General features: G+C 49.7%; 2 protein-coding genes and 1 long non-coding RNA gene across 11 annotated transcripts in view; 2 read left to right on the top strand and 1 right to left on the bottom strand.

The window, feature by feature from the left end:
- The window catches only part of NF1 (neurofibromin 1), a 72,644-nt gene extending 67,934 nt beyond the window's left edge, over positions 1 to 4,710 (top strand). For both annotated transcript variants that reach the window (XM_086859341.1, XM_086859338.1), the window contains one exon: positions 219 to 4,710. In XM_086859341.1, coding sequence (XP_086715467.1) covers positions 219 to 361 — 143 coding nt within the window. In that variant the 3' untranslated portion in view covers positions 362 to 4,710. The remainder of the gene's footprint in view (positions 1 to 218) is intronic.
- LOC147649649 (uncharacterized) lies at positions 959 to 8,455 on the bottom strand. Of its 2 annotated transcripts, none has more exons than XR_015278477.1 (6): positions 7,979 to 8,455; positions 5,413 to 5,450; positions 4,295 to 4,558; positions 4,058 to 4,186; positions 3,572 to 3,831; positions 959 to 1,731 (listed from the first exon to the last, which is right to left on the bottom strand). It is a non-coding gene; the product is annotated as an uncharacterized LOC147649649 (long non-coding RNA). The 2 variants fall into 2 exon arrangements; XR_015278478.1 differs by having other exon boundaries at positions 1,336 to 1,731; positions 4,295 to 4,365; positions 7,979 to 8,442.
- AKAP1 (A-kinase anchoring protein 1) lies at positions 8,447 to 27,297 on the top strand. Of its 7 annotated transcripts, none has more exons than XM_023939404.2 (12): positions 12,665 to 14,353; positions 14,710 to 15,093; positions 18,216 to 19,845; positions 21,091 to 21,224; positions 21,730 to 21,856; positions 22,111 to 22,241; positions 22,324 to 22,501; positions 23,219 to 23,369; positions 23,995 to 24,062; positions 24,961 to 25,034; positions 25,509 to 25,574; positions 25,706 to 27,297. In XM_023939404.2, exons 3-12 carry the CDS (start codon positions 18,240 to 18,242, stop codon positions 25,763 to 25,765), a joined length of 2,595 nt encoding a protein of 864 aa, XP_023795172.2. In that variant the 5' UTR covers positions 12,665 to 14,353; positions 14,710 to 15,093; positions 18,216 to 18,239; the 3' UTR covers positions 25,766 to 27,297. The 7 variants fall into 7 exon arrangements, with proteins under 7 accessions (XP_086715469.1, XP_023795174.2, XP_086715473.1 ...); XM_086859346.1 differs by lacking the exon at positions 14,710 to 15,093 and having other exon boundaries at positions 13,556 to 13,895; positions 14,135 to 14,353; XM_086859343.1 differs by lacking the exons at positions 12,665 to 14,353; positions 14,710 to 15,093 and adding an exon at positions 8,447 to 8,618.
- Positions 27,298 to 27,739: the final 442 nt, after the last annotated feature.

Here is a 27,739-nt window from a genome sequence, read left to right as displayed (position 1 = left end):
CTCCCTTTGCCCTCCGCCAGCCCCACGGGCTGGAGGGCAGGAGCGAGCGGCTCTGTAGCCCTGACCTGCCGCAAACCGTATTTGATTCTTTTTAGACTCGGGCTGAGCGGGCGGAGCTCGGCGGGGTCGGGCCTTCAGGTGGACCCGCCCCTCCAGGATGCCCGCGGCTGGGCCGGTCCGGGGGCAGCGGGCTCAGCGCGGCGCTTGTGTCTCCGCAGGGATCGACAAGGAGAACGTGGAGCTCTCGCCCACCGCTGGCCACGCCAACAGCGGGAGGATGCGCCACGGCTCCGCCAGCCAAGTACAGAAGCAGCGAAGCGCTGGCAGCTTCAAGCGTCACAGCATCAAAAAGATCGTGTGATTGTCGCTTTTGAATTTTATTTTTTATTTTTGGACCTGACACGCGTGGCCCCTCGCGAAGGGCCCTCCACCGGGTGTGATGCTGCACTTGATCTGTACAGTTCCCGTCCCGTCAGCCGTGTCGCCAGATGATCAACTCCTGACCCACTGCCTGAGTTAACGCCGTCATTCCCCCGTGCTCGGCTTAGGCCGGCGCCCAGAGCCACGTGTGTGCCCGGGGAGGTTGGAGTTCTGTAGTTCTGCAGAGCCGCGTCTTGTTCGAATCCAAAGCCATTTCCCAGCCTTGCCGTGTCTGCTCTGGCCTCAGGTGTTCCTGCTAAGGGAAGTGTTGATCCTTAACCCTGTTTGCACGCCTCAAGGTAGTAGTGGCTTCCTGAGCTGGGGAAGTTTCTCTAACCCTGGTTTTAATCCAAACTTAAAAGATTTTAGCTGTGTACTTTTTTTTTAACCACACTGAGAAGTTCATGATAGCTGCAGTACAAGGAGCTTAACAGAAGTGGTGGATTAGGTTAAATTTCAGGTAATTAGCAATAAAGGGGAGAGAAAAAGGAGGCTGCAGGAGTCCCTCGTTCCCCAGACCAAGCTTCATACACTTGGACTGTACATGGACCAGACTGGACAAACTGGCTTTTTTCCCAAAGCTTTTTTTTTTTTTTTTTTTTCTGTACTTTACCTGCCCCGAGGAAGTTTTACAGGGGAGAATCCCTGGGAACTGACCCTCGGGCTGTCATTGTAGCACCTCCTTTAGTTCTGCCCTTCCCAACAGTGCACACCTTTGAGAGCTCCTGGCAGAATGTCCAGTGGGGAATGGAGGGAAAATGGGATGGGTTCATTCCTGGCTCTGGGGGATAGTGTGTGGCAAAGCTGCCCCTGTGCTGCCCCAGCAGGGACAGAAACAGCCACGTCAGCTCAAGGTACATGCATTTAAATTAACTGACACTGTGCCCAGTCCCAGGAACGTCTGGCAGTGGCGCAGTCCCCTCAAAGGGGGTTACACAAACCTGAGGCTGCTGCCACTGTCGGGCTGCGGGTGGCAGTCAGGCACCGGCTGGGGACGGACACCCACCACTGAGCTGGTGAGGGAGGAGTCAGCGCCGGAGCTGCCATGGGTCCCGGAGCTGCCGTGGGTCCCATTGCCACCGTGGGTCCCATTGCCACCGTGGGTCCCGGTGCCGCCCCGCAGGTCCTGGAGCTGGTCCTGCTGTGGGTGCCAGTGGCCCACGGGCACGCGCGGGATGTCCGAATTGGGGTGAACTGGAGTTCAGGCAGGGGCTGTGTCCCTGGAGGCTCACACAGCTCCTGCCCAGAAACAGATCCACTTCCCAGTTTCAGATCCCTCTGCAGTGGTAGGAATTAACAATCCTTCAGTGGCTTTAAAGGAAAAAAAAAGTATATCCATTAGGTAAAAGCCAGTCCTCCAGTGCAATCGTTAGTGGCTTTCAGTAAATCAAACTCCACAGCTAAATTATTAGAGAATGGTACAATTAAGGATTCCAATTTATTGCTATAGCACATAATTCCCATGTATCCACACAGTAACAATGTAACATTTATGTAAATAAAAATACCTTTATTGTATTGATTCATAAAATACCAATTTCTTTAATTTGTTTACAGTCCTGGAAAAAACTATGAACACAAACTTCATATGCAAATAGTTTGCCAAAACAAGAGGAAAACTTAGAATTAGCAGTCATGGAATAAACAGGCTAGAAAGATGAGCTGGTGCAATTAACCAAATCCCCTCATTTGGGTGGTGCAGGCGCCAGGGCAGGAACGTGGTCAGTGGTGACAGAGTGGGCTCTCTAAGCAGGGCTGTGAGGCTGAGCTGGGCTCAGGGACAGAGCAGGGGCTCAAGCCTTGGGTTTGGGGTCCCCAGGTTGGAAACCATTGTCATCCCACAGCTCAGATTGTGTGGAGCCACCCCCGCTGTCACTGGCGTTTGCACTAGGTTATGCCCAGTTGAGCTGGTTCCAGCCCTTCTCGTTTTGCTGAGAACAAGGAATTGTAGGAGCCTGAGGATCTGTATGTAGGAGGAAAACAAGAATCTCATGTAAAGGTGGTGTGCTGTTCTCAGTTGTTTCTCATATGAGCAGGTCTCCTGCAAACAGCAACAGTAATTCCAGAGGAACTGCCTGACTGATTTTGTTTGGGCAGAGAGCAAGCCCTTCACTGTTCTGCATCGTCCATGTCAGAAGTGTCCCTCCATCAGAACTGCTGTGTTCTCTGCAGCACAGAGATGTGGGAACAGAGGGGACAGGGATGGAAGTCACCTTTCCTATGAGAACTATTCCAGGCTCTCAGTCTCAGCTGAAAAAACTGGTCTCTTCATAAAGTCAGCGAACAAAACTGAGTTTCCTCTTTCTGAGAAGGAGGGAGTTGGTTGGAGTTTTCCCTGTATGGGAGGTTCAGCAAGAGGGCCTGGTCTCTGGCAGAGCAGAGGTATCAGACACCTGTGTCAGGTAATGGGTGAATTGGGGTGCAAGGACTGCTGCTGGCCATGATTTAATTTGGGATCAACAGGAACATTGTCTCCTAGTACTGGTGCTTGGGAAGCTTGTGCTTGTCTCCCAGGGAATCATGGCCTTTGTGTAATGATTAAACTCCCATCAGTAATTAGTTGTTGAGTGCCTTACTGTCACTGCGTTGCTCTCCCATATCCTCCAGCAGCCGCTGCTGGGATTTGCCTCTTTTTCTTTCTCACATCCTCCTTCCTTTTTTCTTCCCCTGTTTGAGCACTCTCCATCCCACTCCATCCCTGGGGAGCTCTGCTCCCATCCTGGGCTGCTCCATCCTTTCTCTACCTGCTGCTCTGTTCTCTGGTGACCAGCAGGTGGGTGGTGACAGTGTGGGTGTAAGCCCTGACCTGACACGCAGGAGTCCCACCCTGGGGTCCCCAGTGCCACTGTGCTCCGGGCAACCTGCGGGCCACTGGCAGTGCTGCTGCTCCAGGCTGTGCTGCAGGGCTGGAGCTGCAGCCCCAGAGTCCCTGTGCTCTGACATGAACACTTCAAGTTCAGAAAAATCCAATTGGAACACGTGGACCATGTAACTCCCGGGGAGCGTGTGTGACCCCCCCTGGCTCAGAGCCCGTTCCCTGCCCCGCACTGACCACAGCTCAGTACTGTAAAGACAATTAACATTTCGTTTGTGTTTGTATTTTCCCTGACTTAAAGATAACTCAGTAGTATTTGAATAGTGCATAACCTACCTGTAATGATGCTGATGTTTCTGCTTTACCGTGCATGAGGTTTCCCAGGACAGGGAACATTTCACTGAGTCTCATGGGCTGAGCCCCCGGCACGTGCCAGGGCTGGCTCTGACCTGGGTTGTAGGTTTTAGGGCTTTTTCTGTTTCATTCTAAGGTTAATTTTTTCCGAAGTCACAAAGCACGTCCTATTGTTATGCAACAAACCACAGACAGTCACTCAGAGTGTTGGTCCCACCTTTTTTTTTATGCAGTATATTCACCTGTAAATAGTTTTTGTGTAAAATTTGACAGAAAAGTATATTTACTACACTGTAAATACATGTGACAATATATTGTATTATTTTGCTTTTTTTGTAAAGCAGTTAGTTGCTGTATATGTATAACATACAAATTGATTATTCTAGTGTTAGTAACTGTTAACTACTCCTCCTCCCTCCTGCTGGTGCGTTCGTCATTTAAACCAGAAGCTGTGTCCAACACACTCACCTTGTGTATGATCTCACTGCTTCCATCCAGCCTCGGCTTCCCAAGGGTTTTCCGTGGTCGCAGTCCCGGCTGTGCTGTTGGACCGAGGCTGTGAGCTGGAGAGCCCGCTGGTCCCGGCACCACTGGGAGCTGTGGGTCACAATGGTGGAAACCTGGTTTCAGATAATTATTGTTCACCCCATTCTTCCCTCATGTATGTACATCCCCCCTTTTTTTGAAGTAAAATGTAAATTCAACCTGCTCCCAGTTGTTCGAAGGTCATTCCCAGGGGCTGCGGGGTGAAGGTGGTGGACACTGATGTCCTCTCTCTGTTGGGACAAGTCTGGGTAGGTTCTTTGGGGCTGAACCAAGGGATCCAGCCCAGTTCCAGAGCCCAGCCCCCCCACTTTTTCTGGGGAAAATTGAGATTCCAGTTAAAGTCCAGTGTCTGGGGTTTGTCTTCCCAGACTGGTGCTGCTCTGGGTGTGGGATCCTGTACAGATCTGAGATTGCCTGCAGTGACTGAGGAAAAAGAAAGCCCATTGTCATGAATTTCATGTCACTTCAATAAGATTACTATAACTGAATAATAAATCAAAATATTTCTTTTTAAAATGTAAATTTAATATTGTAATAAAACAGCTGCTTGGTCTTTAAAGAACAATTCAGTATAATTTGTCTGTTTGAGTTTTTTTTTGCCTAGAAGCTTAAGGTTTCAGCTGTCAGGCAACTTCTCTGACAAATGATTAATCACATCTATTTTTCTTTTAGGGGAATACATTACTTTCCCATTAAAATTGTATAAGTACTTATATTCTGGCTTTGTGAATCGTAAAAGGATGTAAAGACACATTAAAGTGTGACTGCATTGACTTCTTCTTAGACATCTTATTGTTCCTGCATGGTGAGCAGACAGACCTGCAGACACCTGGACAGGTGATTCCTGTCATGCTCCTGGTGCCAGCTGGGGCTGCACAAGTGGAAGAGCAGCAGTGTGTGAACTGTTAAATTTAATTTTCTTTACTTTAGAGGAAATGTTCCTTAGTTCTGAGTTGGACCTGGAGGGAGAGCTAGGCAGGAGCCAGCTCCTGAGCAGCACCTGTTCAATCACTGCTGTCAAAAACATTTCTAAAGTTCCTTTTTTGGACAGTGGAGCCTCCCTGCTACTTGAGATCACAAATACACTATAGCCACAGGGAGGAAATGAAAGGAGAGTTTTATTTTAGTTATGTATGCAGTTGGAAGAGCTGTATTTAGGGGAAAATTGCACTGTTGGAGCAGGCAATCTCTCTAAGGAAATAGCTTCAAAATCCCTGCCCAGCTGATGCTGAAATACTTTACAAAGGAAAATAAAAAAGTAAAAATGCAGAACTTACTTGAACTTGGGAAATTAATTCTGTTCTGGAGCTAAAAACTTCACAAGGAGGAAAAGAAAGAAAGTTGTTTATGGTTGAGGTCCAGCAGAGCTGTTGGTGAAGGTGCCCCAGCACTGTCCCAGGTGAGAAGGGTGGTATCTGTTCCCCGAGGTCCTCTCATAGGGTTGGATTCTGCTTGCTCAGTTACACCATTACCCAGTGTGTTTTACATGTCCATCCTCCCCTCAGCCCCCTCTAAGGACAGGGGACAATACACCTGAACTCAGCTCCAAGGTGCTGGATGAGCTGCCTGTGTCACAGAACTGACTGCCAAAGCCAACCTCCTGCAGCTGGGCTGTGCTGCGTCCCTCAGAGCACTGAAATGCCCTTCCCACTACAGAGTTACAAGTTTCAACTGTGAAACCTTTGTGCGTTTCAACAGGGGCTCTTCAGTTAGCTGCTCCTCTGGTTAATAAGCTCTCAAATGAAAATCACTCACAGGCTTGTGTGGGTGGAAAGGGTACAAAAACAAATGCCATGATGTGACTTGTTCAAATAAGTGTGGGCTTGTTCTTCAAAGGAATAATGAAAAAAAACCTCAGAAGGCAGGATCTTTTGGGATATTTAAATGACAGTGCTATAAATAGCAAGGAGTAACTATATGCTCAAGAAAATCCCCCTGAACTATTAAATTGTATTTTTTTTCTCATAGCATACTGTCTTTCAGACAAACTGGAAATATCTGTTCTGCTACTTCCACCCCCAGTTAGGTACTGGGAGAGCAAGGTCTGCCCAGGAGAGCTGGCTGTGCAGCAAGGCACAGTGCAAACGCTGAGGAGCTGCTCATGCCCCCCTCCTCCTCTTCCTCTTCGGGCTGTGAGGACATGGAGGAATGAAATGGCCGGGTCCACAACAGGTATCAGCAGTTCTGGTCCCCACATGTGTCTGACACAGGCTGTGGTTGTGACCTTGACAAATGCCTGAACGTTTGACCACCAGGCACTGTAAACGCTGGCATTGCCCAACACTTAACAGCCAAGAGTGGCTGTCGGCTGGGAATTCTTAACAGACAAACTTCTGAGATCTCAGATTAGGGACATCAAAAGGGCAAAGTCTCAACTCCGATGGATTTTTCCACTTCATGTGCGGCACAATCTGTAGTTTTTAAGTGGGTATTTAGTATTAATTCCCAACTGCTCTAAACAAAAAGAGGCGAATCAGGAACTTTTCACAGAAAAATACACAAATCAGTGATTTAGGAAGGACAATCCTGCTCATGACTGTGATTTCTCCAAGTTACTCATTTACACTCTCACATACCAACTGCCTGCTGCAGGCACGTGTCAATAAACAGGCAGGTTTGACTTCAGCCAGCCTGGTCAGCACAGCATTGAACTCCCCCTGTGCCTGGCAGGTTTGTGCAGCATTACCTGGCACAGCCAGTTGAGCTCTGGGAACAACAGTGGCTCTGCAGGATGAGCCCAGGGTACTGCAAAGGGAGGAGGCTGATTGGGGGTGACTGCAGACAAACAGGAAGCTCAGGCTTTCAAGCTGGAAGGAGGCTTGAAGTACTTTCCTGCACTGCTGCAGCCATTGGATACCCCCAGGAACTGCTCTGGTTTGTCACTCTAGCTCAGCTGCTCCCTGTTCCTGCCCCAAAGCATGAACCACCTCTCCCTGGCCTATTGCTTCCCTCTGACTTTGCTGCTAAAGTTCCAAAAGAAGAAAAAGCAGCTGAAGTTGTTCCACTGGGAAATCCTGAGTCACCTGTCCCCACAAAGACAGGTCCAGTAACAAACGCAGAGCAGTCTCCTCAGAAGCCCTGAAGCAGCACAGCATCCTGTGCCCTCTGACCTGCCTGGCTGCATGGGAAGGAGCAGCATCCACACCTGGCACCTGCCACTGCATATACACACAACCCTGCTGGATTACTTGGAGAGGACACACCACTCCCAAACAACTCTTCCCACACAGAGCCAGGGTGGATGCCAAAACCCTCTGGCTATCACAGTAACACAGAATTCCCAGTGATGCCCCACAAAGGTCACCACAGACTCTTCCCTTCTGGTTGCTGCTTGGGCTGCTCCTGCCACACCCTAGGACCTTTCCCTTTCTCACCAGCCTCCTCTGGAAATTCCCAACTGCGTTGGAAGAGCATCAAAAATTTCCCAGCCTCCTCCGAATGCCATGCCCAGAGCTGTCCTGGAATCTGCTGTCACACAGCCCACAGAGCATGGTAGGGCCAGCACTAACCAGCCATGCTTCCCTACTGTGCATCCCCCCAGAACCTCAGAGCTTCCTTGGGCAGAGAAATCATTTACACACTGGATCTTCTGCAAGGATGCCAAAAGCCATGGCAGGGACATGTCACAAGTCTTACACAATAACATGGAAAGTCTTGGTTAATTCCAGTTTGGTGCTGCAGCAGCTGAGCAATACCCTTGCTGAACACAGATTTGCATTTCTCATTCTAGTTCAGCCTTGCTGTTCCAATCCATTGCTCCTAGCTTCTGGCTAATATTTGCTCACTAATGTGTCACCACCAGCCAAACGTTTGTGTAGAACTGTATCTAAAGCTCAGAATCACCTGTTTGCGTGTCTGGCTGTGTTAGCAGGCAATGAAGTGCTTTGGCTCCGGGGCCGAGCTCGATGGTCCCAGCAGAGCCGGGCAGGCGGAGGGTGCCGCAGCAGCGACAGGAGCCATCCTCAGCGATTTGTGGAAGTGCCCAAGGCTCGACCGGGCCACGCGGCAGAAAGCCCGGGCCAGACAGGCAGCGGAGCTACGGGGACTGGCGGGGCTGTGGGAAACAAACCCCACCGGGGCAGCGGCCGGGAGAGGCCAGGGATGAGAGCCGGGCTGGGCCTCGGAGGCCCCACAGGGCCTGTCTGCACCCGTCTGCACCCGAGAGAGAGGGGGGGAGAGAGGCGGCGCGTCTGGACTTTCCCCGGCCTTAGCCGCGGGAACGACACCGGCCGGGGCGCTCCCCGGGCCGCGGGAACGATACCGGGGCTTTGGCGGCTCCGCTCCCTCAGGGCGCGGGGCGGGGCTGCGCGCGCGCAGGGCTCTCGCGGGACGCGGGGCTCTCGCGAGAGGGGCGGGGTGGGGCGGGGCCGTGTCGCTGCATGTCCGAGCCGGGCGGCCCGGCCGGGGCACGTGGGGCGGCACCGGTACCGCTCCGGACCGGGCCCGGTACCGCTCCGGGCTCCGCTGCCGCGCCGGAACATCTGTGAGTACTGCCCTGGGCCGCTGCCCGCCCGCTGGCGGAGTGGTGGGGCCCGCGGCCGTGGCTGTCAGCGGCGGCGCTGCGGGGCGAGCTGAGGGTGCTCCGCCGCCGCGCTCCCGGCCGTGCCTCCCCCGGCCCCCGCGCGGGCCGTGGCGGGAGCGCTCCCGCGGCCCAAGGTCAGCGCTCGGGCCCCGCCGTGACCGCGGGGCCGCGGCCGGGGCCGGCCGTGCCGCAGCGCCCGGCGGGCGGGGGCCGTGCGGGTCGGCATGCGGGGCGGTGGGCGGTGAGCGGCCGCGCTGGGCCCTGCGGTGCAGTTGCGTGTTCTGCTCGCGGTTTCCCGGCCGGGTCGGTTCGCCCGTTCTAAGGAGAGTGCTGCGGCCGTGGCTGCCTGACGTGAGGGCGGGAGATGGCACGGGCGGTGCAGACCCGCAGTGACGATGAAGGCACCTTGTGCTGTCTGCTCTGTGTCTGGTCTGGCGAGCCTCGCCTGTGTTATGGTAATGGCCGTAAAACTGTTATTAGCAAAACTTTTAATGTGCTGTAGTGACTCCTTTTGTTTGTAAGCCAGCATGGAATACAGGCGGGAGCAAAGGAATTCAATTATATTGCTATTGAGGAAGTGATGTTGTAGCCTTGCTTCTCTGTGAGAATCCTTGTTGTTTGCTCCCTCTTCTTCCCCATGATTGAAGCAAGGGAGATCTAAATTACTCCTGTTCCAGAAATGGACAACTTGATCCGTGCCTGGCCGAATTCTTTACTACAGTCCAGTAATTCCATGAGGCAATGGCCACAGAATGGACAAGCATCTCAACAAGGGCATCCTCTTCATGGATGTTATCCATAATAGCAGGAAACAGCACCAAAAGCTGCATTAGGCTGCATCTTTTCCCATCTGTTGGGAAAAGTCAGGGGCTGTGGGATGGCAGAAATCGGGCCTTCCTATGTTGCCGGGCTTGTGCTGCACCTGCCGAGCGTTATCGGGCCCGTGGACTTTGTCTCAGGTGGGAGGAAGCGGCTGTTGCTGGGGAAGGTGCAGCGCTGGTGTCACTTTGCTGTGTGCCATTGGCTTTGTGGCTGTGAATGATCTACTGAGCACAGCCGGGCAACACGTGGAGTGTGGGAGTGCAGCGCAGCTCCTCGGGACCGGACCTCTCCTCGGGAGCGCTTGGGCCAGAGCTGGCAGAGCAGCTGAACAGAGCTTGCTCCTCTGCTGGCATCACTGTGTGACCCAGTTCAGGTCATTTAACCTCCTCGTTCTTTAATGAGATGCTTGTGTAAGGGGTGAAGGACTATGCAGTGACCTGCTGACCTGCTGTACCTGTCTTCTAGTGATGCCTATGGCCCTGTGACTCTGGAAAAAGGCAGCACAGCCTTACTCTGTGTGTCTCATTCTCAATCCCCTGGTGTTCTTGCTCGTGCTGCACAGTGCAAATGCATTGGAGGAAATGACAAGTCTCAAGAAGTGACAATTCTTCTTCCAGAGAGAAGCCTGTAGAGCTTGAGCAGTGCTTAAAGTAGGATAGAATCCACTGGAATCCATTCATGCATAGATTCCTGTCCTGGTCTTGCTCACCTGACAGTCCCTCAGCTTCTGCTTAAGTGTTTCATTGAGCTCTTGAAGGACTTTTAAAAGCTCTCATGGGGTTTTTGCAGGTCAGTCTCTCACCACAATTGTAGCAGTGTCTTCTACATCAGGCTGTTTGCTCTCAGTCATGAAACTAATGATATCTTGGGGCTGCAGGGTCTGTGTGAATGGCAGTGCAGGAACTCAGTTGTTAAGTGTGTTAGTAGCTGTTTTGTACTTGGGAGTGCTCTCCTTATTCACCCTTGGTTTAGAAACCCATCCTAGGAACCAAATTCCTTCTTAAAGAATGCTGGAGATGCTTTGAGATACTGATACTGAAAATTCTGAACTGCCTAGAAAGCCTTGGCTTTAACCGAGGCACTCCACAATGTCTGAACTGAGGGAACAGGAATGCCCTCAGTGCCCAGGGTGTGAGGTGACAGGACCTGCAGCTCGGATCCACCACGGTTTGTCTGTTCCCAGAGGTGCAGATTCCCTATGGAGTTAACTGTGACAGGAGTTTGCTGCAGGAGTGCAGCCAAAGCTCTCAGAGCCAGCAGCAGTTTGATTTGTGATGGCTGAGACTCTCTTCTCTTTGAAAACATTGCAGGCTGGCTGCAGGGGGATTGGAGAGCAAGTGCACTTCTGCAGGAGCAGTTATCTGAAGAGCATAATGCTTTTAAAGCAACATAGCCCACTTATCTGTGCCTCTCATCGTTCGTGTGCACTTAACTGATGTGAAAAAATGATTTAAGTTATTTCTAGTGTCCAGGGAGCCTGTAATAGGATCAGGGCTGGTATCCCAGTTGCCCCTAGCAACATCTAGAGCTAATAAAAAGCATTAATTTCAGCATTAATTACTTATAATTGTTTCATGTTTCTGATCTAATGCCTTTTTAAAATCTTGATTTCTAACTGCAGTGCTTCTGTGGAGCTCTTAATGCAAATGGCTGGTTAGATTTCATGACGTGATGATTAACTTCAGGCAGCCATGCTCAGACATTCAGAAAAAGCTGTTTTATTCAGCAGGTGTTTAATATTTCCTGGAAATTGAAGCTGTTGCATTTGCTTCTCATGGGGATTGCTAGAAGAGGAGATATTGCATGTCCCAAACTGCTTTTTCAAATAGTCTATCTGGTTTACTGTATGTTTTTTTATTGTCCACTAAGTGGAATTTGTTGGCTGGAAGCTGACTGGATTTTTGGGTCCTGTACATTACTGTTAGCAGAGATGAATATTTTATAAAAGATCATTTAAAGTCGTTCTTGAGCATACAAATCACTGCTGCAGACCTGTCCTCGTTGGGATTGCCTTTGACCTCTGCTGCCACCTGGCACTGAGGATGAGAAACTTGCCATGTGCTGTGGCTGGTTTTTGACTCTGGGTATAAATAGCAGCAGTTTCTGGCAGAAGTTCATAATTTTCATGTGCCTCTGGTATCAGAGGCCTTAGCTTTGCTTGGGAATGAACCTGGGAATTGGAAACTTTGTCTGGGACAAGGATTGCAATGTATATCCCATGAATCTCAGGGCTCTCACCCTGTGCTTTCCTATTCCTTATAGAGGAGCCTCTTTTGTTATGAACTTGGGCTTGTATTTGGTTTCTTGTTCAAATGTAGGGTTGGGAAGAATTCCTTGGTGTTCAGGGGTGCAGGGAAAATTAGCGCATCCCTTCCCTTTAGTATTTCAAGTGGAGGGTGGGCTCCCATCTCTCTAGGTGGAATACCTGTTTCATTCCTTGTGTTTCCTCCAGCTCCACGTGGCTGTAGGAAGGACACTTGATCTGTGTCCTGACTTTGCCTTTTAAGAAAAGCTGAGGAGAGTAGCCCGAGTTCTGCTGGGTGTGAGCTGCCCCTCGAGTGATTTGGGCAGGGCTCAGGGGTGCTGGGGTGGTGTGGAGCACAGTGATGTGATCTCTCTGGTCAGGCTGGAGTGTGCTGTGCCACTCCTCATAGCCCTTGTTCATGCACACAAGTGTCTTCCTGCTCATTCACCATGAGTGGCTCTCAGTGAAGCCTTTGCTGTTCCCTCCCAGCACAGGTGAATACAGGGCAGCCTCCTCACTGATGTTTACTGTCCTCCCTCTCTGAGTGCTTCTGCAATTTCTCCCCAAGCCAATCCTTGGCCACAAGGCTTCCAATCAGACTCCAGTGCTTTTTGCTTTTTTGCCTAAGCCTAGTCCAGCTCTTGTTTTGGGAAGCTGTTTGTCAAGGTCTTGTGGCTGTGCCCAGCAAACATCCCGTGAGCAGAGCTGCTGCTGCTCCCCAGATACCTGGGGAGCTGTTTGGTCTTTGCTGCTCCTGGCTCTAGCTGCCCTATCAGTGTGTTTGCTGTAAACCTTCCTGCTCTGTCTCCTTGAAAATTCAAGCTTGTTTTTTGTCTCCTGTGCAGAGTATATTGGAAGCCCTTCGTTAGTTTAGTCTCTGCTTTGTGGAAATTGATACAGATGCCAGGCATCTGACTCTAGTGGCTGCTTTTAAATTTTCACTTATAAGCTGTACATGTAGTGGCCACTACACGGTGTTACCCATGGCAAGGGTTGCATTATGTAGAAGGATACACAAAAGGCTGAGTATTGAATGTATTTATTCTGAAATTCTGGAAAATAATTTGTTCTATTCTCTAGCCTGAGTGAAAATGCAGAAAGAATGAAAAGATGATAAAACTTTTCCCAAATCATGATTTTTGTAATGTATTGATAGGTTATAAAGGTAATAACAGCTGCTTTGCCTGTACAGTGGGGGTACAGGCAAAGTGGTGCAGAAGCAGTTTTTGAAGTTTGCTCAAGTATCTGAAAGACTTTTCTGGGAAAGTGGAGAAAAAGCTCTCTTGCCTCCCTCTCCAGTAGAGTATTCACAGGGAGACACTAACTTAGGTGAGAAAACTATAAATAATGAAACAACTGGAGCGGGAAGTAATAAGATATCAAGAGCAGTACAGAGCTCAACAACCTGATAGGGTTAATGTTAATTACAAACTTTACTTTCCTGCAGAGCAAGAGCACTCAAGGCCCTGCCTGAGTCCATGAGAGCAGTGCTGAGGGTTGCTGGGGGTCAGTGTTTGTGTCCTTGTGAGCTTCTTGATGATTTCCAAAACATCTATTAAAAAAAACCTTCAGGTTGGCCAAGCTGATGCTTTTATTGTAAAGCTCTAAGTGTGGAAATAAATAGGAATTGTTCCGAGTCCTGCACTGGTCCAAAGGCTGCTGCGGGAGCTGTGCTGGCCAGGCTTGGGCTGCTGAGTGGGAGAAAGCACACAGAACCAACAATCAGTGTGGCAGCTCCAGCTGTGAGGGGGGACTGAGCTCTTGTAGGAGCAGCACTGATGCTGATTACACTGAAAGCAGTTTTTATCTCAGAGATAAAAGACAGCCTGGTGTTAGTGGTGTTCCTTGTTCCAGAGCACTAATTTAATTCTACATCAACCAGCTTTCTCAGCCTTTTAAGTCACAATTTATCCTTTTGCAAATAGGAGACTGCTGGTTCTTAAATATTCTAAGGTTGTGGAGTGGCTTCATTGGTGGTTTTCATTCAGAGAGGAGCCTGTTTCTTGGGCTCATAGCCCACGTTCATTGGGCTGTGAAAAGGTGGTGTTGCTTAAGGGGTATCTCTTGCTGTTCTAGTCTTTCAGTGCTACTGTTTGAAGCAGAAATTGCTGCAGAGCACTTGCCTTTAATTAGCTAAGTGCAGGGAGACTTCCCTGTTGGCTTCTTTTAAAGTAAGTGCCACCCAGCTGGAGATCTTGCTGGCCTGGCTCCTACCTGTGTCTGGGTGTTTGTAGTACCTGAGTCATACAGTCTGAGCTGCTGGCTCTGGGTGGTGTTGGGTTTGATGGGGGTGCTCCAGGCTGGCCGGGGAGAGGACTGGGGAGGTTGTGGAATCTGGTGGCCAAGTGACACCCTGGTGATCCAGAGAGTGTGATGCAAGGGCTGGCAGGCTGCTGTGCCTTCCCTCCAGGGCTGCTGCTGACCTGCATGGGAGAAAACCCCTTGTGTGCTGCAGCTGGGACAGCTGGGAGCACGTGCTGCAGCAGGACCTGGCAGGAGGTCCCTTTGCTGGGGATGTTATGCCTCTTTCATCTTGTATGAAGCACAAAGAAGCTGCAGTTAGATAAAGCAGTGCCACGTGCCAGTTCAGCTTTCGATGAAAACATGCCTCATGCCAAGGATGGATTATGTAAGTCCTTACGTCTGTTTCAGTGCAGCAATTTTTCTTACTTTAATCTTAACAGTAGGGCCTCCAGTTCCTTAAGTTTTTGTTAACTCCTGTTCTTATGCCTCCTATAAGGCAGAGCATGTGCTACCAGTTATTTTTAGCATGGAAAAATTTAAGAGCCCACGTGGTCCCATTTAGTTTGAACCATGCCAGCCTGTCCAGTTCTCTTTCACCCAGATAGTATTTATTTCCCAAGTGCTGCTTCACTAACTACAGGGTTTATCTGAAGGCATCCTGGCCTTGCTGTTGAAGCTGCATTTCCAATTTGCTCTGTGATCCTTTAGGACGGGCTTTAATTCCAGCCTTGATTTCTTCAGCTTTCAGAGTTTGGAAACCTCTCAAGTGCAGGGGCAGAGGGAAGCGGAGGGTACGTCCCTGCAGAGCATGGGGGTTCAGTCACTTGGGAGTCATCCTGGCCTCTCTCCTGGTGGAGATTCAAAGCAGCTCGGCTTCAGAACAGACCTCCTTGTGTGTAGAAAACCCTGAAATTCTGAGCAAGTGCTTGCTGAACTCATCTTGGACCTGGAGAATGAATTATCTGGCGTCCCTGGGAACCTCGTGCTGCAAACATTTCTGACCTTATAAGGCTGTGAGTGCTGAGGGCTCTGTGTCCTGGCCAGGAAACAAGGTGGCTTAGAACTGCTCTGGGACCCTAATGTAAATTAGTAGAGTGAATTGGCTGCCCTTGGCTTTTTTCTCAGGTAGGTAATATGTGCGTTCTTTCTTGTCTTCATCTCCTTGCTCTTCACCAGCAGTTTTCCATGAATCAAGTCAGGACGCAGACTTGGAGAGCTGACCCCTACTCTCCCCTTGGTGCCTTGATCCCATCCTGACATGCTGTGGGGTTTATTTAGCGGGTTGGAGAAGTCTCATGCCCTAGCAGCAGCTCTCCAACCCCATGATACAAGGTGTGACATTTAGGCTGGATTCCCGGCGTGCCAGAGGGAAGTGGAAGTGGCTGGTGCTGGGGTGGGTGCATACACTGCGTGAGCTCCACACTATTTTTGGTGCAGGACTGTTGGGGCCCTGCCTCTTGGGAATGGTGCTGGAGATCCAGCATTTTCTGGGGGTTCTTGCTCCTGCAGGCTGCTCCTCTCCTGCCCAAAGCCTCTGGAGCTGCTGCATTTCCCAGCTGGCTCCTCCTGCCCAGAGAGCACGGGGCCTGCTGGGCCAGGCTCCCTCCCGCTTGGCAGTGCTTGAGGGCATGTGATTTGACAGTTTGCCATTTTCTGTCCTGCTGCTGGCAGGAAAATCCCAGGCTTTCTTCCTCCAACGTGTTAAAAGTGATCTCGTTGCCACTGCAGTCCTGAGCTGGCTGTCAGATCAGCAGTAGGGAGGAGGTGGCTTGGTTGCTCTGGGGCAGGTTGGGAAGTGGCTGTGGGCTTTTGGAGTTCTCCTGGGGGGGAAGCGGAGGAGGAGCAGTGTCACAGCCCTTGGGATGGGCAGGTTTGATCTGTTGACCTCAGGCATCGCACGCAGCCGGGTTGTGACCAGCACAGCAAGATCTGGCTGACAGAGCCTTCCTGGCAGGTCTGTGTAAGGAGATGTTTGTTGGTGTTGGGCTGTTCCCCAGCCAACCCAGCACTCTGGGATGTCTGCTGGCATCTCGTGCAGAGCCACTGCCTTTCAGTCTGCTCTGACTGAAAGGAGGATGTGGAATTCCCATTTAACGTGATCCTGGTAGTGATGATGCTCATGAAATCAAATGAATGTTGCAAGGAGCTGTCAGCTAATCCAGCAGTCCCCACTCATCCAGGTATCACAGAGGAGTGAAGATCTTTATCCTAAATGATGATAATGTTCAGAATGACTCACAGAACTGTTTTGTCTGCCAGACTTTAGGACAGTCTTGTCCCTCTGGGGCATCCTGCAACTGTCTCCCTGTGCTGCAGAGCTGTGTGGGACTATGGTGTGGACAGTTGGTGCAACTTAGTAGGAAATCAGATAATAATAGGGCTGTCTGTTTAATTGGGAATGCTTGCTGGGAATGGACTTGTGTGAGCTACTTTAATTTGGGTTTGTAGTATGCCTGAGAGACAGCTTGTAGGGCAGTTCTGCGTTAATTACAACAACTTGGGCACGCAGCAGATGAGCACTCACAGCTCACAATGTGCCATTGTGCTGGGCAGTATAAAGGGGGACCTTTTGTCTTGTGACAGGCTTTACCCTTTCTGTTTGCCAGCTTCCAAACACAGAACAGCCACGGTATTTCATAGGTTTGTTGGTTTTTTAATTCCAGGATCCCAGATCCATTGCCATTACCAGAGGATTCACCCTCAGCAGTGAGCCCTGCTTACTGACTGCATACAGCCAGCTGGGAGTAACTGGGATTTAGTTACTTCTTAGTTATTTAGTTTATTTAATCAGATACAAATGTCTGATGAACACACAAGTCTCCTGTGCAGAACATACATGCTTTATTTATGATGGACTGGGAATATTACCAAACTTAAATTGTGTCTGCAGCTGACCTTTCATTTGGGATTGAACAAGCAATTTTCTAGTTCCCACTTTTGCTATTCGTTCATTCATTTGTGTGCTTCAGAATCTGGGACCTGCAGGAAGCAAGGCAGGGTCTGAGCTAGTATGAGTGAAGTTGTGTGGATGCTCCTTTGGAACAGAGAGTGTGGCTGGAGGAGATGAGAAATCTGGGGTGAATATGAAATTATCTGAGGCTCTGACACTGGGTTTGAGCCTGAGGGAGGCATGGTTTTGTCCCTCAGCTAGAGAGTGTCATCAGCTCCTTGTGGAGATTGTGGCCTGAAGGAGTGTTGCACAGGGAGCTGTGGTTGGGGTGTTAGTTCTGATAACAGAAGGGGTTTTTTGGTTGAGACACACTGAGCTTGGGGCCAACTGCCTTGATTGTCCTCTCTTGTTATAGAAATATTATGCTTCTAAAGAGGAACCTGATAATGCTCTTTCCCAGTGGGTGGCTCCCATTTCTAAGACTTTGCTATCTCCTGAAAACAATCTTTATTTTTGTCGCTTGCTGGCAAAAGTCTTGAGGGCTGTTTGGATTAAAGCCTGTCTGTGTAAGCACCCTCAGACACGTGGTGTTTTGCTTTAATTCCTGTGCAGTGAGAATATAAACTGTAAGTGCTTTGCAGCAAGGCTGTTTGGGAGGTGGTAACAGTTTAGCTTTGCATTCCTGTTGCAGACCTTCCTTAAGGAAAAGGAAAGGCATGGCAGCCCTGCCTCATGTGACCCAGGTGAGGCTGGCCAGTGAAGGAGCATGACTGGGTGTCCAGGTGGGAAAGAGGGCTAGGTCTTGCAGAGGAAAAGGGAGAGCTTTTGAGTCAGGAGTGGCAGCTGTCAGTGGATTTGGATGTAGAATAAACTTTGGAACTGCATTCCTAAGGCTTTATAGAAGTGTGTGTTGTCAGACTCCAGAGCCCTCAGGGTGTTAACATTCCAGGGGAGAGCTGAGGAGCCCTGCCATGTGCCAGGCCTGTGCCACGGAGTGCTGTGGTCCAGCTGGGCTGTGAGCCCAGCCCGGTGCTGGAGGAACCTGCTGTGCTGGAGGCTGTCCCGGGGGCAGGACTGACCTGCAGAGCTGTGAGGCAGAGGAAGCAAGGGGAAATTAAGTGCAGCGATGAGGAAGGGTGAAATCATTGAGTATAATGATGAGACATGTCCAGATATCCCTAGTCTCGGATAAGGATCTTGTTCTGTGGCGTGCTGGCTGAGCAGAGATGTGAATTTCTAGAGCAGCTGGAAAACGAGCTTGACCATGCTAATTGCAATACCTCAAGGCACTTACAGGACCTAAGCCTTCCTGTCACCTTCCCTGTGGCTATTTTAACGTGATTTCTGTTTCTCCTAGGTGTAACTGCTGAAGCTCTGTAAGATGGCTTTACGCTTCCGCAATTTCGTCCCGTATGCCATTCCTGGAGTGCTGGCACTTCTTGGCTGCTGGTGGATCTATTCCTGGAGAAAAAAACACTCAGGCTATCGCAACAAACAAGCAATAGCTATTGAAAGGGAGAAGCGGGAAGAAGTGTCAGAGAGTGATTCATGTCCCAAACCAGAAGCATGTGTTCCTCGAAGACTGCCTCCTTTGTTGGAAGAGGTGTGCCTGGAGAAGCCAGCCCCGACCTCCCTGCTGTCCGCAGGACCAATGACGCCCTCTCTCCTGCACCCAGCTCACGAGGGGCCGGATCTCTCACGGGACCTCCCAGACCTGTCTGCAACAACAGCTGGGCCTGGCACCCGTGAGGACGACAGTGAACAGCTGGAATCAATAGGATCTCGAGGGGGAAGCGGTGTCCGTGCTTGTGCTTCACTCCCTCTGCTCGCTGAGAGCACGGAGTGTGACCAGAACGCGGTGCTGAGCCACACACTGGGACAGGGCTTGGGGGCAAACCAAGGCCAGCAGCCACTCCTGACACAGGAGTCTTTGGGAGCCAGGGAGGACATCTACAACACAGAGCAGTCAGATGAGTCTTCGTTTAAGCCCCCTAAGGAAAAGCAGATGTCAGGAATTGTGCAGTCAGATAGTGGCTCTGTGACAGCCTGTTCCTTGGGATTGGAGAAAGAAGCCAATGCCCCACAAGCCTTTCTCAGTGAAGCTGAAGTTGTATCAGGTCACAAGGATTCTGCAGTGAGTGCGTTACCAGTGAGTTCAGAGTCTGCCTGTCCAAAGCAGTCCAGGGAAGAGGAGATGTCCAAGTCAATCACTGGTACTATACCAGTGTGTCAGAAGGACACACAGACAAAAGGAGATGAGTTGGAAAGAGAAAAGATTGAAGTGAGTTTGGACAAGGAAGTTGAGAAAATTGAGCAAGTAGCAATACAGATAATTTCCAAGGTCATTTTGGCAGCAACTGAGGAAGTGCTGTCAGGTTCTGTAGGCAGTGCATCTCCTTGGCTCTGCCAGGCCACTGCCAGCCAAGCTGAGGCTCCTCTGGGGATGGAGAGTGTTGCTGCCTCTGGTCAGGAGCTTGTGGAAGGAGCCACGGCAGCCGATGCAAGCGTGGCTGCGGGGAGCAGTGCAGAGGAGCAGGGCCAGGGTGCAACGGATTGTTCATCACATGGCTGTTGGGCCAGCCCTGTTCAGGGAAACACAGAGGACTGTCAGGTGAAGAGCTGGGTGTGTGGGGAGTCCCAAGGAGTTGATCGGACTCATGTGGAGAACTCTCTGGAAGAGTCACCTTTGACCATGGAGGACTCTGGGTATGGCACACACACACCCGGAGGTGGGACGAGTGTAGAGGAGCCCCTACAGAGCACAGTGCTGTCTGTCACATCAGACCAGCACTCGGACTCACTGAGCACATCCTCAGCCCCAGAAACATCTGCTGAGCAGAGCTTGGTACCAAGGGAGCCCCCCTCTGCTCCAGGGCTGCCCAAGGGCAGCACAGTGCCCTACAGCAATGGGATTCTGAAAGAGGATGGGCCAGACCTGAGTCAGGAGTGCAGCAGTGCGCCAGGGACGGATGGAGATCACTCAGAAGGTAAGGAACTGAAAAATCCTGCTGCAAAAAACCGAGCATTGCTGGGGAGAGAGCACCTTGCAGGTGTGAGACCTCATACCAGTGGTTTCTGGTGACCTCTGGGTAGCCCTGGGTGCTTACCTCTGATTATGGGCTGCTGATGACAGGTGAGGCAGGTTCTGAGGTGCTGCTGGAGGAGCCAGAGCAGAGCTCTGATGAATTATGATAAAATCAGCTGGTTGTACAGCAATTACCCTGAAGCCTTTTTGTTCAGAGGGGCAGGTGCATGCCAAGAAATCCCAACAGGGAGCAATGTTCATGGATTCCCCCATCTGTCGGTGTTGCTTTTCCCTTGTAGATGTTGGATGATGTGTGCCTGGCACAATACATGCAAAGCTGTCTGAGCAAACGTTAGCCGGTGTGACCTTGGGGATGGATGTTAAAATCCTTTGTAGGACCCTGTGGTGCTAACAGCCCTTAATGACAGGGGATGTCTCTTGTAATTGCTACAAAGCAGTTGGAACGCTTCTTGTTGCAAGTCGTGGGGTTTGAATTTGCCAGCAATGAAGGATTGAACCCACAGAATGTTTTCACTAGTGAGAGTAACCCCAGAAAGAGAGTGGTATTGCCTTCTTGTGAATTCTGGTGTGACAGGAAGGTCCAGAAATGAGTTGTGGAGCCTGGTGGCACTGAGACACTGAGGGTGGGGAGAAGGGAATACAGGTAAAAGCTGATATGGTGGCAGTGTTGGACAACTCAGGTCACCCAGCTGACATTCACGTCCAGGCTGTGAGTCTTAAATCTTCCCTTTGCCTACAAAGCCACTGCCAACAGCTGCACCCTTGGTCTTTCTCAGCCTCTGCACTGTGTTACCAATTAAGATGTGCCAAATGTGAAGCAGCTGTTGGGTTCATTTTTCTCTTTGGTCTTTCCCTGGATGGTCTGAATACTTGCAAGCAAGTGAGGATCTTCATGCTTCTGCTTGTTAATGGGGAGGAAGGACCAAGCTCATGTGACATTGGCTGTAGCTGAGATCTGGTCAGGGGGAAGCTGCTGGAGTTTGTCCCTTTCCCAAGCAGAAATGTTCCTGGTTTAAGCTGATGGCTTGGGACCAAAATACACTTCAGCCCTTGCACCTTATTTCTTCAAATACAGGGCAAATTTGGGCAAAAGGCAACCCCCTTCTGTGCCTCATAGTGGGCATACCTGGCACTGGTGTCACTCTGCAGCCCTTCTCCTGTCTGAATGCTTGTGCCTGTCTTGTAGGTTCAGATGTAAATAGTGTGGATTTTGTGGACAGTGGCAGTGCCATGAGGAAGACAGTGGCTCGCCAGAACGCGAAGCTGGAAGGAGGATCCAGCAAGCCAGACTTCGTTATCTGGGAAATCGAGGTCCCAAAGGTAACCAGCTGCTGGCCTGCTCACCATCCTGCCCTGCCCTACACAGCCACCTCCTGGTCTGGTGCTGGCTCTGTGCCATTCCAGGGAGATCAGCAGCAAGTCCAGGAGGACTGGAACATTCTGCTCCCATTAGGACTCACAGGAATGAAGAGCCAGTGTACAACTGTGCACAAGCAGCACTCCAGGGCTGCACCTGGGGGAATGGTGCTTGTTGAACTTGTTATTCCCCATTATCTTCCATCCAGTCTGGGAGTCAATCCTTTGGTAGCATCCAGGAGGCTTTGGGGGCACACAGGTATTAAGAGCAGGGAGTTATCAAAATGAGCTGTGCTTACTGGTCTGGACTCATCCCTCTCCAGCTGAACTCTGCACTGGTCCAGCACTGCCTTGTATTTATCCTGCCTGTGATAGAGGCACTGAGAATGTGGGTGATGTAAACCACAGAGAACAGGGATGTTTGATCTGCGTTTCTCCTGACTGTTGCTTTCTTGTCCCTTTCCTGAAGGAATTAGTTGGCCGCTTGATTGGCAAACAGGGGAGGTTTATGAGCTACCTGAGGCAAGCGTCTGGTGCCAAAATTTATGTCTCAACACTACCTTACTTCCGTGACTCCCAGGTCTGTCATATCGAAGGTGAGTGGAGTGTGTGTCTATTCATGGTCTAATGTGTACGTTGCGGGGGCTTAATTACATGAGCAAGGAACTTACTTGATTTAGTGGCTTCTGAGACCAGTGCTTTTCAAAACACCTCTGGGCAACCTGTTAAAACTTACACTGTTGAGGTAGAGCAGGACAATCTTGGCAGTTGTATTTCTTCAAGTGACAGGACTAGAGATATCCTCAGCATGCCCATGCTACAGACTTCTCATAGGATTTTTGTCTTCCAGGGACCTCACATCAAGTAGAGAAGGTTCTGAGCCTGATTGGCAAGAAGTTCAAAGAGCTGTGTCTCACCAACATCTACACCCTCCCTCCGCCGATGCCGCTGCCGCTTCACTCCCTGCTCGTGTCTGCCTGGGTGAGTCCTGGCTCTGGCAGTGCTGGGGCTGGAGCTTGCATTGCCAGGAACATTCGTGACAGTTTTTTCCTCCCCGTGGCAGCTGTTCCTCCCTGATGGAGTCACTGTGGAGGTGGTGGTGGCACACCAGGTGGATGCAGGGCACATGTTCCTGCAGCAGCACACGCACCCCACGTTCCACGTGCTGCGCAGCCTCGACCAGCAGATGTTCGCCTGCTACTCTCAGCCCGAAATTCCAACCCTGCCCACTCCAGTAGAAGGCAAGTCATAGATGCTCACACATTGTTCTGTTGAGAAAGTTCTGGGCTTCTGTGCAAACCTGTTGTCCCCGAGTCAGGCGTGGGAAGCTCCCAGTGGATGAGGATGTGATAGCTCACGTATCATCTCATCTTTAAGCTGCTGCCAGAGTACAGATGTTGCTCTGCTCTCTCTTACCCTGCTCGTCCCTGGAGTATCTCCCGAGCCACGTAGCTGCATGTTGAAATTCAGAGTGAGATCAAGCCTGTCTCAGCTTATTTCCAATCAACCTGGCATCTGGGGTATTTCTGCTGACAAAGTGTGGAGCTGCTCCCACACCTTCATAGTGTCACTGTGTCTGTCACCGTGTCTGCATCTGGTGTGAAGTGAGGGGTGCATCATGTGGAAAGGGGTTGTGTCTTCCTTTGTGGAGACAAACTTTGCTGTTACTGCCCAAAAGCTGGAAGGGAACTGGGTACCTGGGCAGGGCAGCTTGGTTGTGGCAGACAAAGCTGAGAGTAAAACCCACCAGTCCTGTGTAGCAGCTGCAGGCCTGCTGTGCTGGGGCTGTGGGGGGTGTTGGAGAAAGATGGAAGCAGCCTAAGAAATGCTGTTGGCTCTCCATAGATAACTGCTCATGCAGTTCTGCTCATGAGCAGCACTGCTCATGCCTGAAGCGCTGATTTTTTGGAAATCCACTTACCCTGAGCCTTTCTTCTCTGCGCTCTGGTGTTTTGCAGTTGGTATTATCTGTGCAGCTCCAGGCCTGGATGGAGCATGGCTCCGGGCTCAAGTCATCAGCTACTTCGAAGAGACCGATGAAGTGGAGCTCAAATACGTGGACTATGGAGGATATGATAAAGTGAAGGTTGACACACTCAGGCAAATCAGGTCTGTAGATCCTTTCCCATGGCCTGAGGCCATGAATGCCTCAAATCCTAATTAGAGGAGTCTATACAGTTTGAATTCTTAAAGGTTTTTCCACAGCTGAAGTGGGAAATGGTGGAAAGGTTCAGCTCAGCAATGAGTGTGTCTTCTTGGGAGCACAGCCAGCTCCTGCAAGGCTTTTTTGAAGAGAGGGGAGAGGAAATGGTGCTTCAGTGTGAGAGCTGAGGAAAAGGATGCCTTCAGGAGGCCTCAAAGTGATTGATGAGCCAGAAATAAGCTCCCAATTCTCGATTCTCTGGTCCCACTGTCTGGGACAGTGGATCAGGGGCTTCTTACAAAAGCCCATTAAATATTTGATTGTGCCCCAGAGCTGGGAGACAGGCAGCACAGCCTCCTTGATGGAGTTGGGTTTTGCTTAGAGCCTGATCCAGCTTGGCATGTTAATCAGACAATTTATTGCTGTTCTTAGCTTGCTGGGAGAATTGTCTGATTTTTATTTTTTTTTTGTTTGACTGTCATTAATTTAAAACTGAATTCCTGTAAGAGCAATTTGATTAATCAATGTCACATTGAAGAATGTAGGAGTGATTTAAAGCCCTGTTCTTACTCTGATCCTCTTTTCTTTAAGGTCTGATTTTTTAACACTACCTTTCCAAGGAGCAGAAGTTTTACTTGACAATGTGGTGCCGCTTCCAGGTAACGGAGCTCTTGATGTACTGTTGGCCCTTCTCCTGCAGGTTTCCATGGATGCCAGATGTGTCCAAGCCATGATTCTGTCTAAACCTTCTACCACCTATTGCCAGTGCAGCCTCTGATGTGACAAGAGGAAGGATTGGAAAAATTGTATTGTATTCTTCTAAATGTGCTAGCATGGCATAACCTGTCAGAATCCAGGGGAAAGATGATGAATGTCCAGGCTTTTTACTGCTTGGAGGAGAGAATGAATTACTGTCCTAAGCAGCAAGTTGGCAGGACTGTCAGGGTGTAGGTGCAGTAGCTGTAGCTGCTCTAATTCTTCTGTCATAGAGCTGTTGTAAATGCAAATTCAGTTTTTAATCTGCAGACGAATACCTGACAATTTCCTCCTGAAATGATGGATTTGTAAAGTTCTGTGTTGAAACGCCAGGCCTGCAAGCACTGGGAGAATGTCAGTCACTGCCTAGAAACACTTCAGTTTGCTGGTTTTTGTCTTTGGCTCGGGTGCTGGGCACCTGTGGTACAGACACTTTGGCTTCCCAGTACCAGAAGTGCCCTCTGTGCAGGGTCAGCATAACCCTGAGGGACGTGAGCTTAGTTTATTGAGGATCAAAACACCAATGGCAGCTCCAAGGTGCTGCAGGATTGTACTTCGCTGTCTTTAAAGGCTCCTGAATGATCAGCTGCTTGTGTCCACACAATTATGGCTGGCTGCTGTTGGAAGCTCTTCATCCTTTCCCTGCAGAACCAACAGCTCTAGGGATGGGATCAGCTGGCTGTGAGGGTTCTCAGGCCCAGTGTATGTAGGAGGACAGAGAATATTAGCTCAGTAGTCCTTTCTGGCCTTTAAAGTCCATGAAAGACCTAATTTGTTTTCTCTGCTCTCCTTTGCCCACAGATGAGGATCACTTTTCCCCTGAAGCTGATTCTGCTGTCAGTGAGATGACCAGAGGTGCTGTCCTTGTAGCACAGGTACAGCACATGTCTAGAGAAGTCTTGTTGCTGGTGGCAGTGCTGGTGTCCTCTGCCCTGCACTCTGTTACATAAAACCCAAAGCCAGGCTGCCAGCCTGGCTCCTGGGAAGTCCTGGGGCTGGGAAGGGAGGAGTATTCCCTCTTGTTTCTGATGCAGGCAGGAGGAAGGGAACGTGGATGGATTTACAGAGCACAACAGGGCCTGGTGTCCAGCAGATCCGAGGTCCCCTGGATCTGCACTGCTTTGCCAGGCCTCACTGGTTTTGCACCACGGGCATGTGGGATCTGGCTCCAGCTGGCCAGAGGCAACACTGGGACATTGGTGATGTCCCACAGACTTCTGCAGGCAGCACCTGCTCACAGTCCAGAAGCGCTCACCTCTTCTGAAGTGCTTCTGGTAGTGGCTGTAGCTGTCCATGCAAGTGAATTGAGACCAGAATTGCTGCACACTCATGTTTTTCTGTGTTTCCAGGTCACAAATTATGACAGTGTCACAGGGCTGCCACTGATACAGCTGTGGAGCTTGATGGGAGATGAGGTGGGTATATTGATGTACATGCTGAAAACTCCTTAATCATAAACCTTTTATTGTTGATTAGGAACTTGCAGAACACGTTTGTTGCTGTGGCTTGTGTTCACTTACCTGCTCTTTGGGTTTTTTCCCTTTAGGTGGTGTCAATAAACAGGACTCTAGTGGAAAGAGGGTTTGCTCGGTGGCTCGACTACTAGCAATGTCCTAGATGCCTTGACAACTCTTTCTGCAGAGAAAAAACAGAAGACAAAATCTTGTTTTGCACTGTTACAATTCGGTTTGGCAACTTCCCTGGAGGAGAGCCGTTCACGCCTGCCTTCGGAGTTCTGTGGTCCATTGAAACACCTTTTGCTCAACTGTTACCATTTCACTAGAACAGATACCTCATCTCCTGAAAGGGGGTGTTCAAAGCCATAATGACAGATACTGTAGCTTTAAAGCAAAAAATCCTCCCTGGCCTCTGCTCAAAATTTAAATGGAAAAAATCTAAAAGCCTTGGGGGTGGCTCAAGGCAAAGGCCCCCGAAATGGTAACCATGCTTTGGTTCCGGCTGTGTCGCGCCCCACAAACTCAGTGTCTGCTTTTCCCAAAAGTTACATCGGTTGTCCTCTTTTTAACAGGCCCTGCCTATGAAATTAATGAATGTTATTAAGGAATTTAATGTTCAGTTATGGATTTTTCTGTATTGTGCCAGTAACCTGCACAAACAGCATCCATCTTGTGTCTTCCTTGTGCCGGGAGGTGGAAGAGTTGCGTTCTCGTGTCTCACTGCAATCATGGATTTTAGGCTTGATCTGCTCTCCCTGCAGGGGCTTGGAGTGCAGGATGTTACCACTACAATTTTTGCTCTGAAATGTCATGTATTTAAAGAAAAGAAACTGCTTGCCAAGCCCAATTGTAGTTTATATTTTTCTAGCCGTGCAAGTCTGTAAATATATATTAAAAAAAATCATTGTAATATTTTGTACAAGAAAAACACTGGAAACAAAGGGAACTTTACAGAAACTTTTTCACACCAAAATGTCCTATTAGGTAGAACTGATCTGGAGTTCATTAGGGTAGCCAAATTATTTGGAGCATCTGAATGTTGGGAGTGTTTCAGCTCTGCTGTACGAGGATTAGTGTCCCCTTAGGTTGCTGTCTGGTTGGAATTGTGATCGCTGCATCCTTTGCTATGTTGCTGTACAGATCTGTTTAAAAAAAAAAAAGTAACAACTTGGCATTACTCTTGCAGTGGTGTTCTCTCTCAATTTTTTTTTTGTTGCTTCTTTTTAGATTTCTATTATGTATTTAAAATTTTGCTCAAGTAATTTAAGCTGACTTAATGCTCTTAAAGACATGCCCTCTAATGTTATCATTTCAGACATGGATTGAGCTGGGATTTATTGCTGGCAGAGGAGACACTTGCCAGAAATTGTTGATGTAGTCAGTCCTCAGAGCTGCTTCAGGTGTTTAAAGGATGTGCTCACATCCTGTGAGCTGACACGCCAGGGCATCACACATTTGGACAGTGGCCTACACCAGCCTCTAGTCTAATCCCCTCTGCTAGGGAATGGTTATATCCTTTCTTGGAGTTCCCTCCTATTCGATGCTGTGATTCAATGTTCATGTTTGCAGTAACATCCAAGGAAAATGAAATTGGGTAACTCAGAGCTATAAAAAATATATCCTTTTGGAATGTTTCTTTCCATTTCAATTAAAGCTCGAATTTTAAGCTGTCTTAGTGAAACTGTGATGACTTAAGAGCCTTCCTTTCCTACCTCCATTAGAGCAGCCCTGGGCTCCTTGCTCTGCACCCATGGGGTGAATGTGTCGTTGCTTATTGTTCATGGCAAAGCTTGACTTGTCTGAATGTCGGTGTTTCCCCTTTTTTGAGAGGTGTCAAAGTCAGGAATCTACAACAGGGGTGAGGAGCTCTGCCACTGTCAAATCTGTGTTTTCCACTGTGGAAGAGCATCCCATTCTCTATTTGTGTTGAGAGGTGCCTGGTTTTTAAACTTCAGTAAAATAGAACATTGCAGGGAGAGAGGAACTGAAATAAGGAGGTGTTGACAGGTAACAGATACTCGGCTCTTTCTTCTGTAAAATCACAACTCTCAGCCTATACAGGAACATAAATGGGGGGAGGCTATTTTACATTTGGGTTTTCTTTTATATTAGGGACAGAAGTG

The sequence above is a fragment of the Cyanistes caeruleus genome, chromosome 21 (genome assembly GCF_971803275.1).
Source record: "Cyanistes caeruleus chromosome 21, bCyaCae1.hap1.1, whole genome shotgun sequence".
NCBI lineage: Eukaryota > Metazoa > Chordata > Aves > Passeriformes > Paridae > Cyanistes > Cyanistes caeruleus.
This window is presented reverse-complemented; position numbering and strand designations above follow the sequence as displayed.

Bases quoted from the DNA above. Each gene is read 5' to 3' on its own strand.
- AKAP1 (XM_086859343.1), top strand. From the start codon at position 18,240: ATGGCTTTACGCTTCCGCAATTTCGTCCCGTATGCCATTCCTGGAGTG. The intron at 22,242-22,323 runs GTGAGTCCTGGC...TCCCCGTGGCAG, and splicing joins CCCTGCTCGTGTCTGCCTGG to CTGTTCCTCCCTGATGGAGT. The intron at 25,035-25,508 runs GTACAGCACATG...CTGTGTTTCCAG, and splicing joins GTGCTGTCCTTGTAGCACAG to GTCACAAATTATGACAGTGT.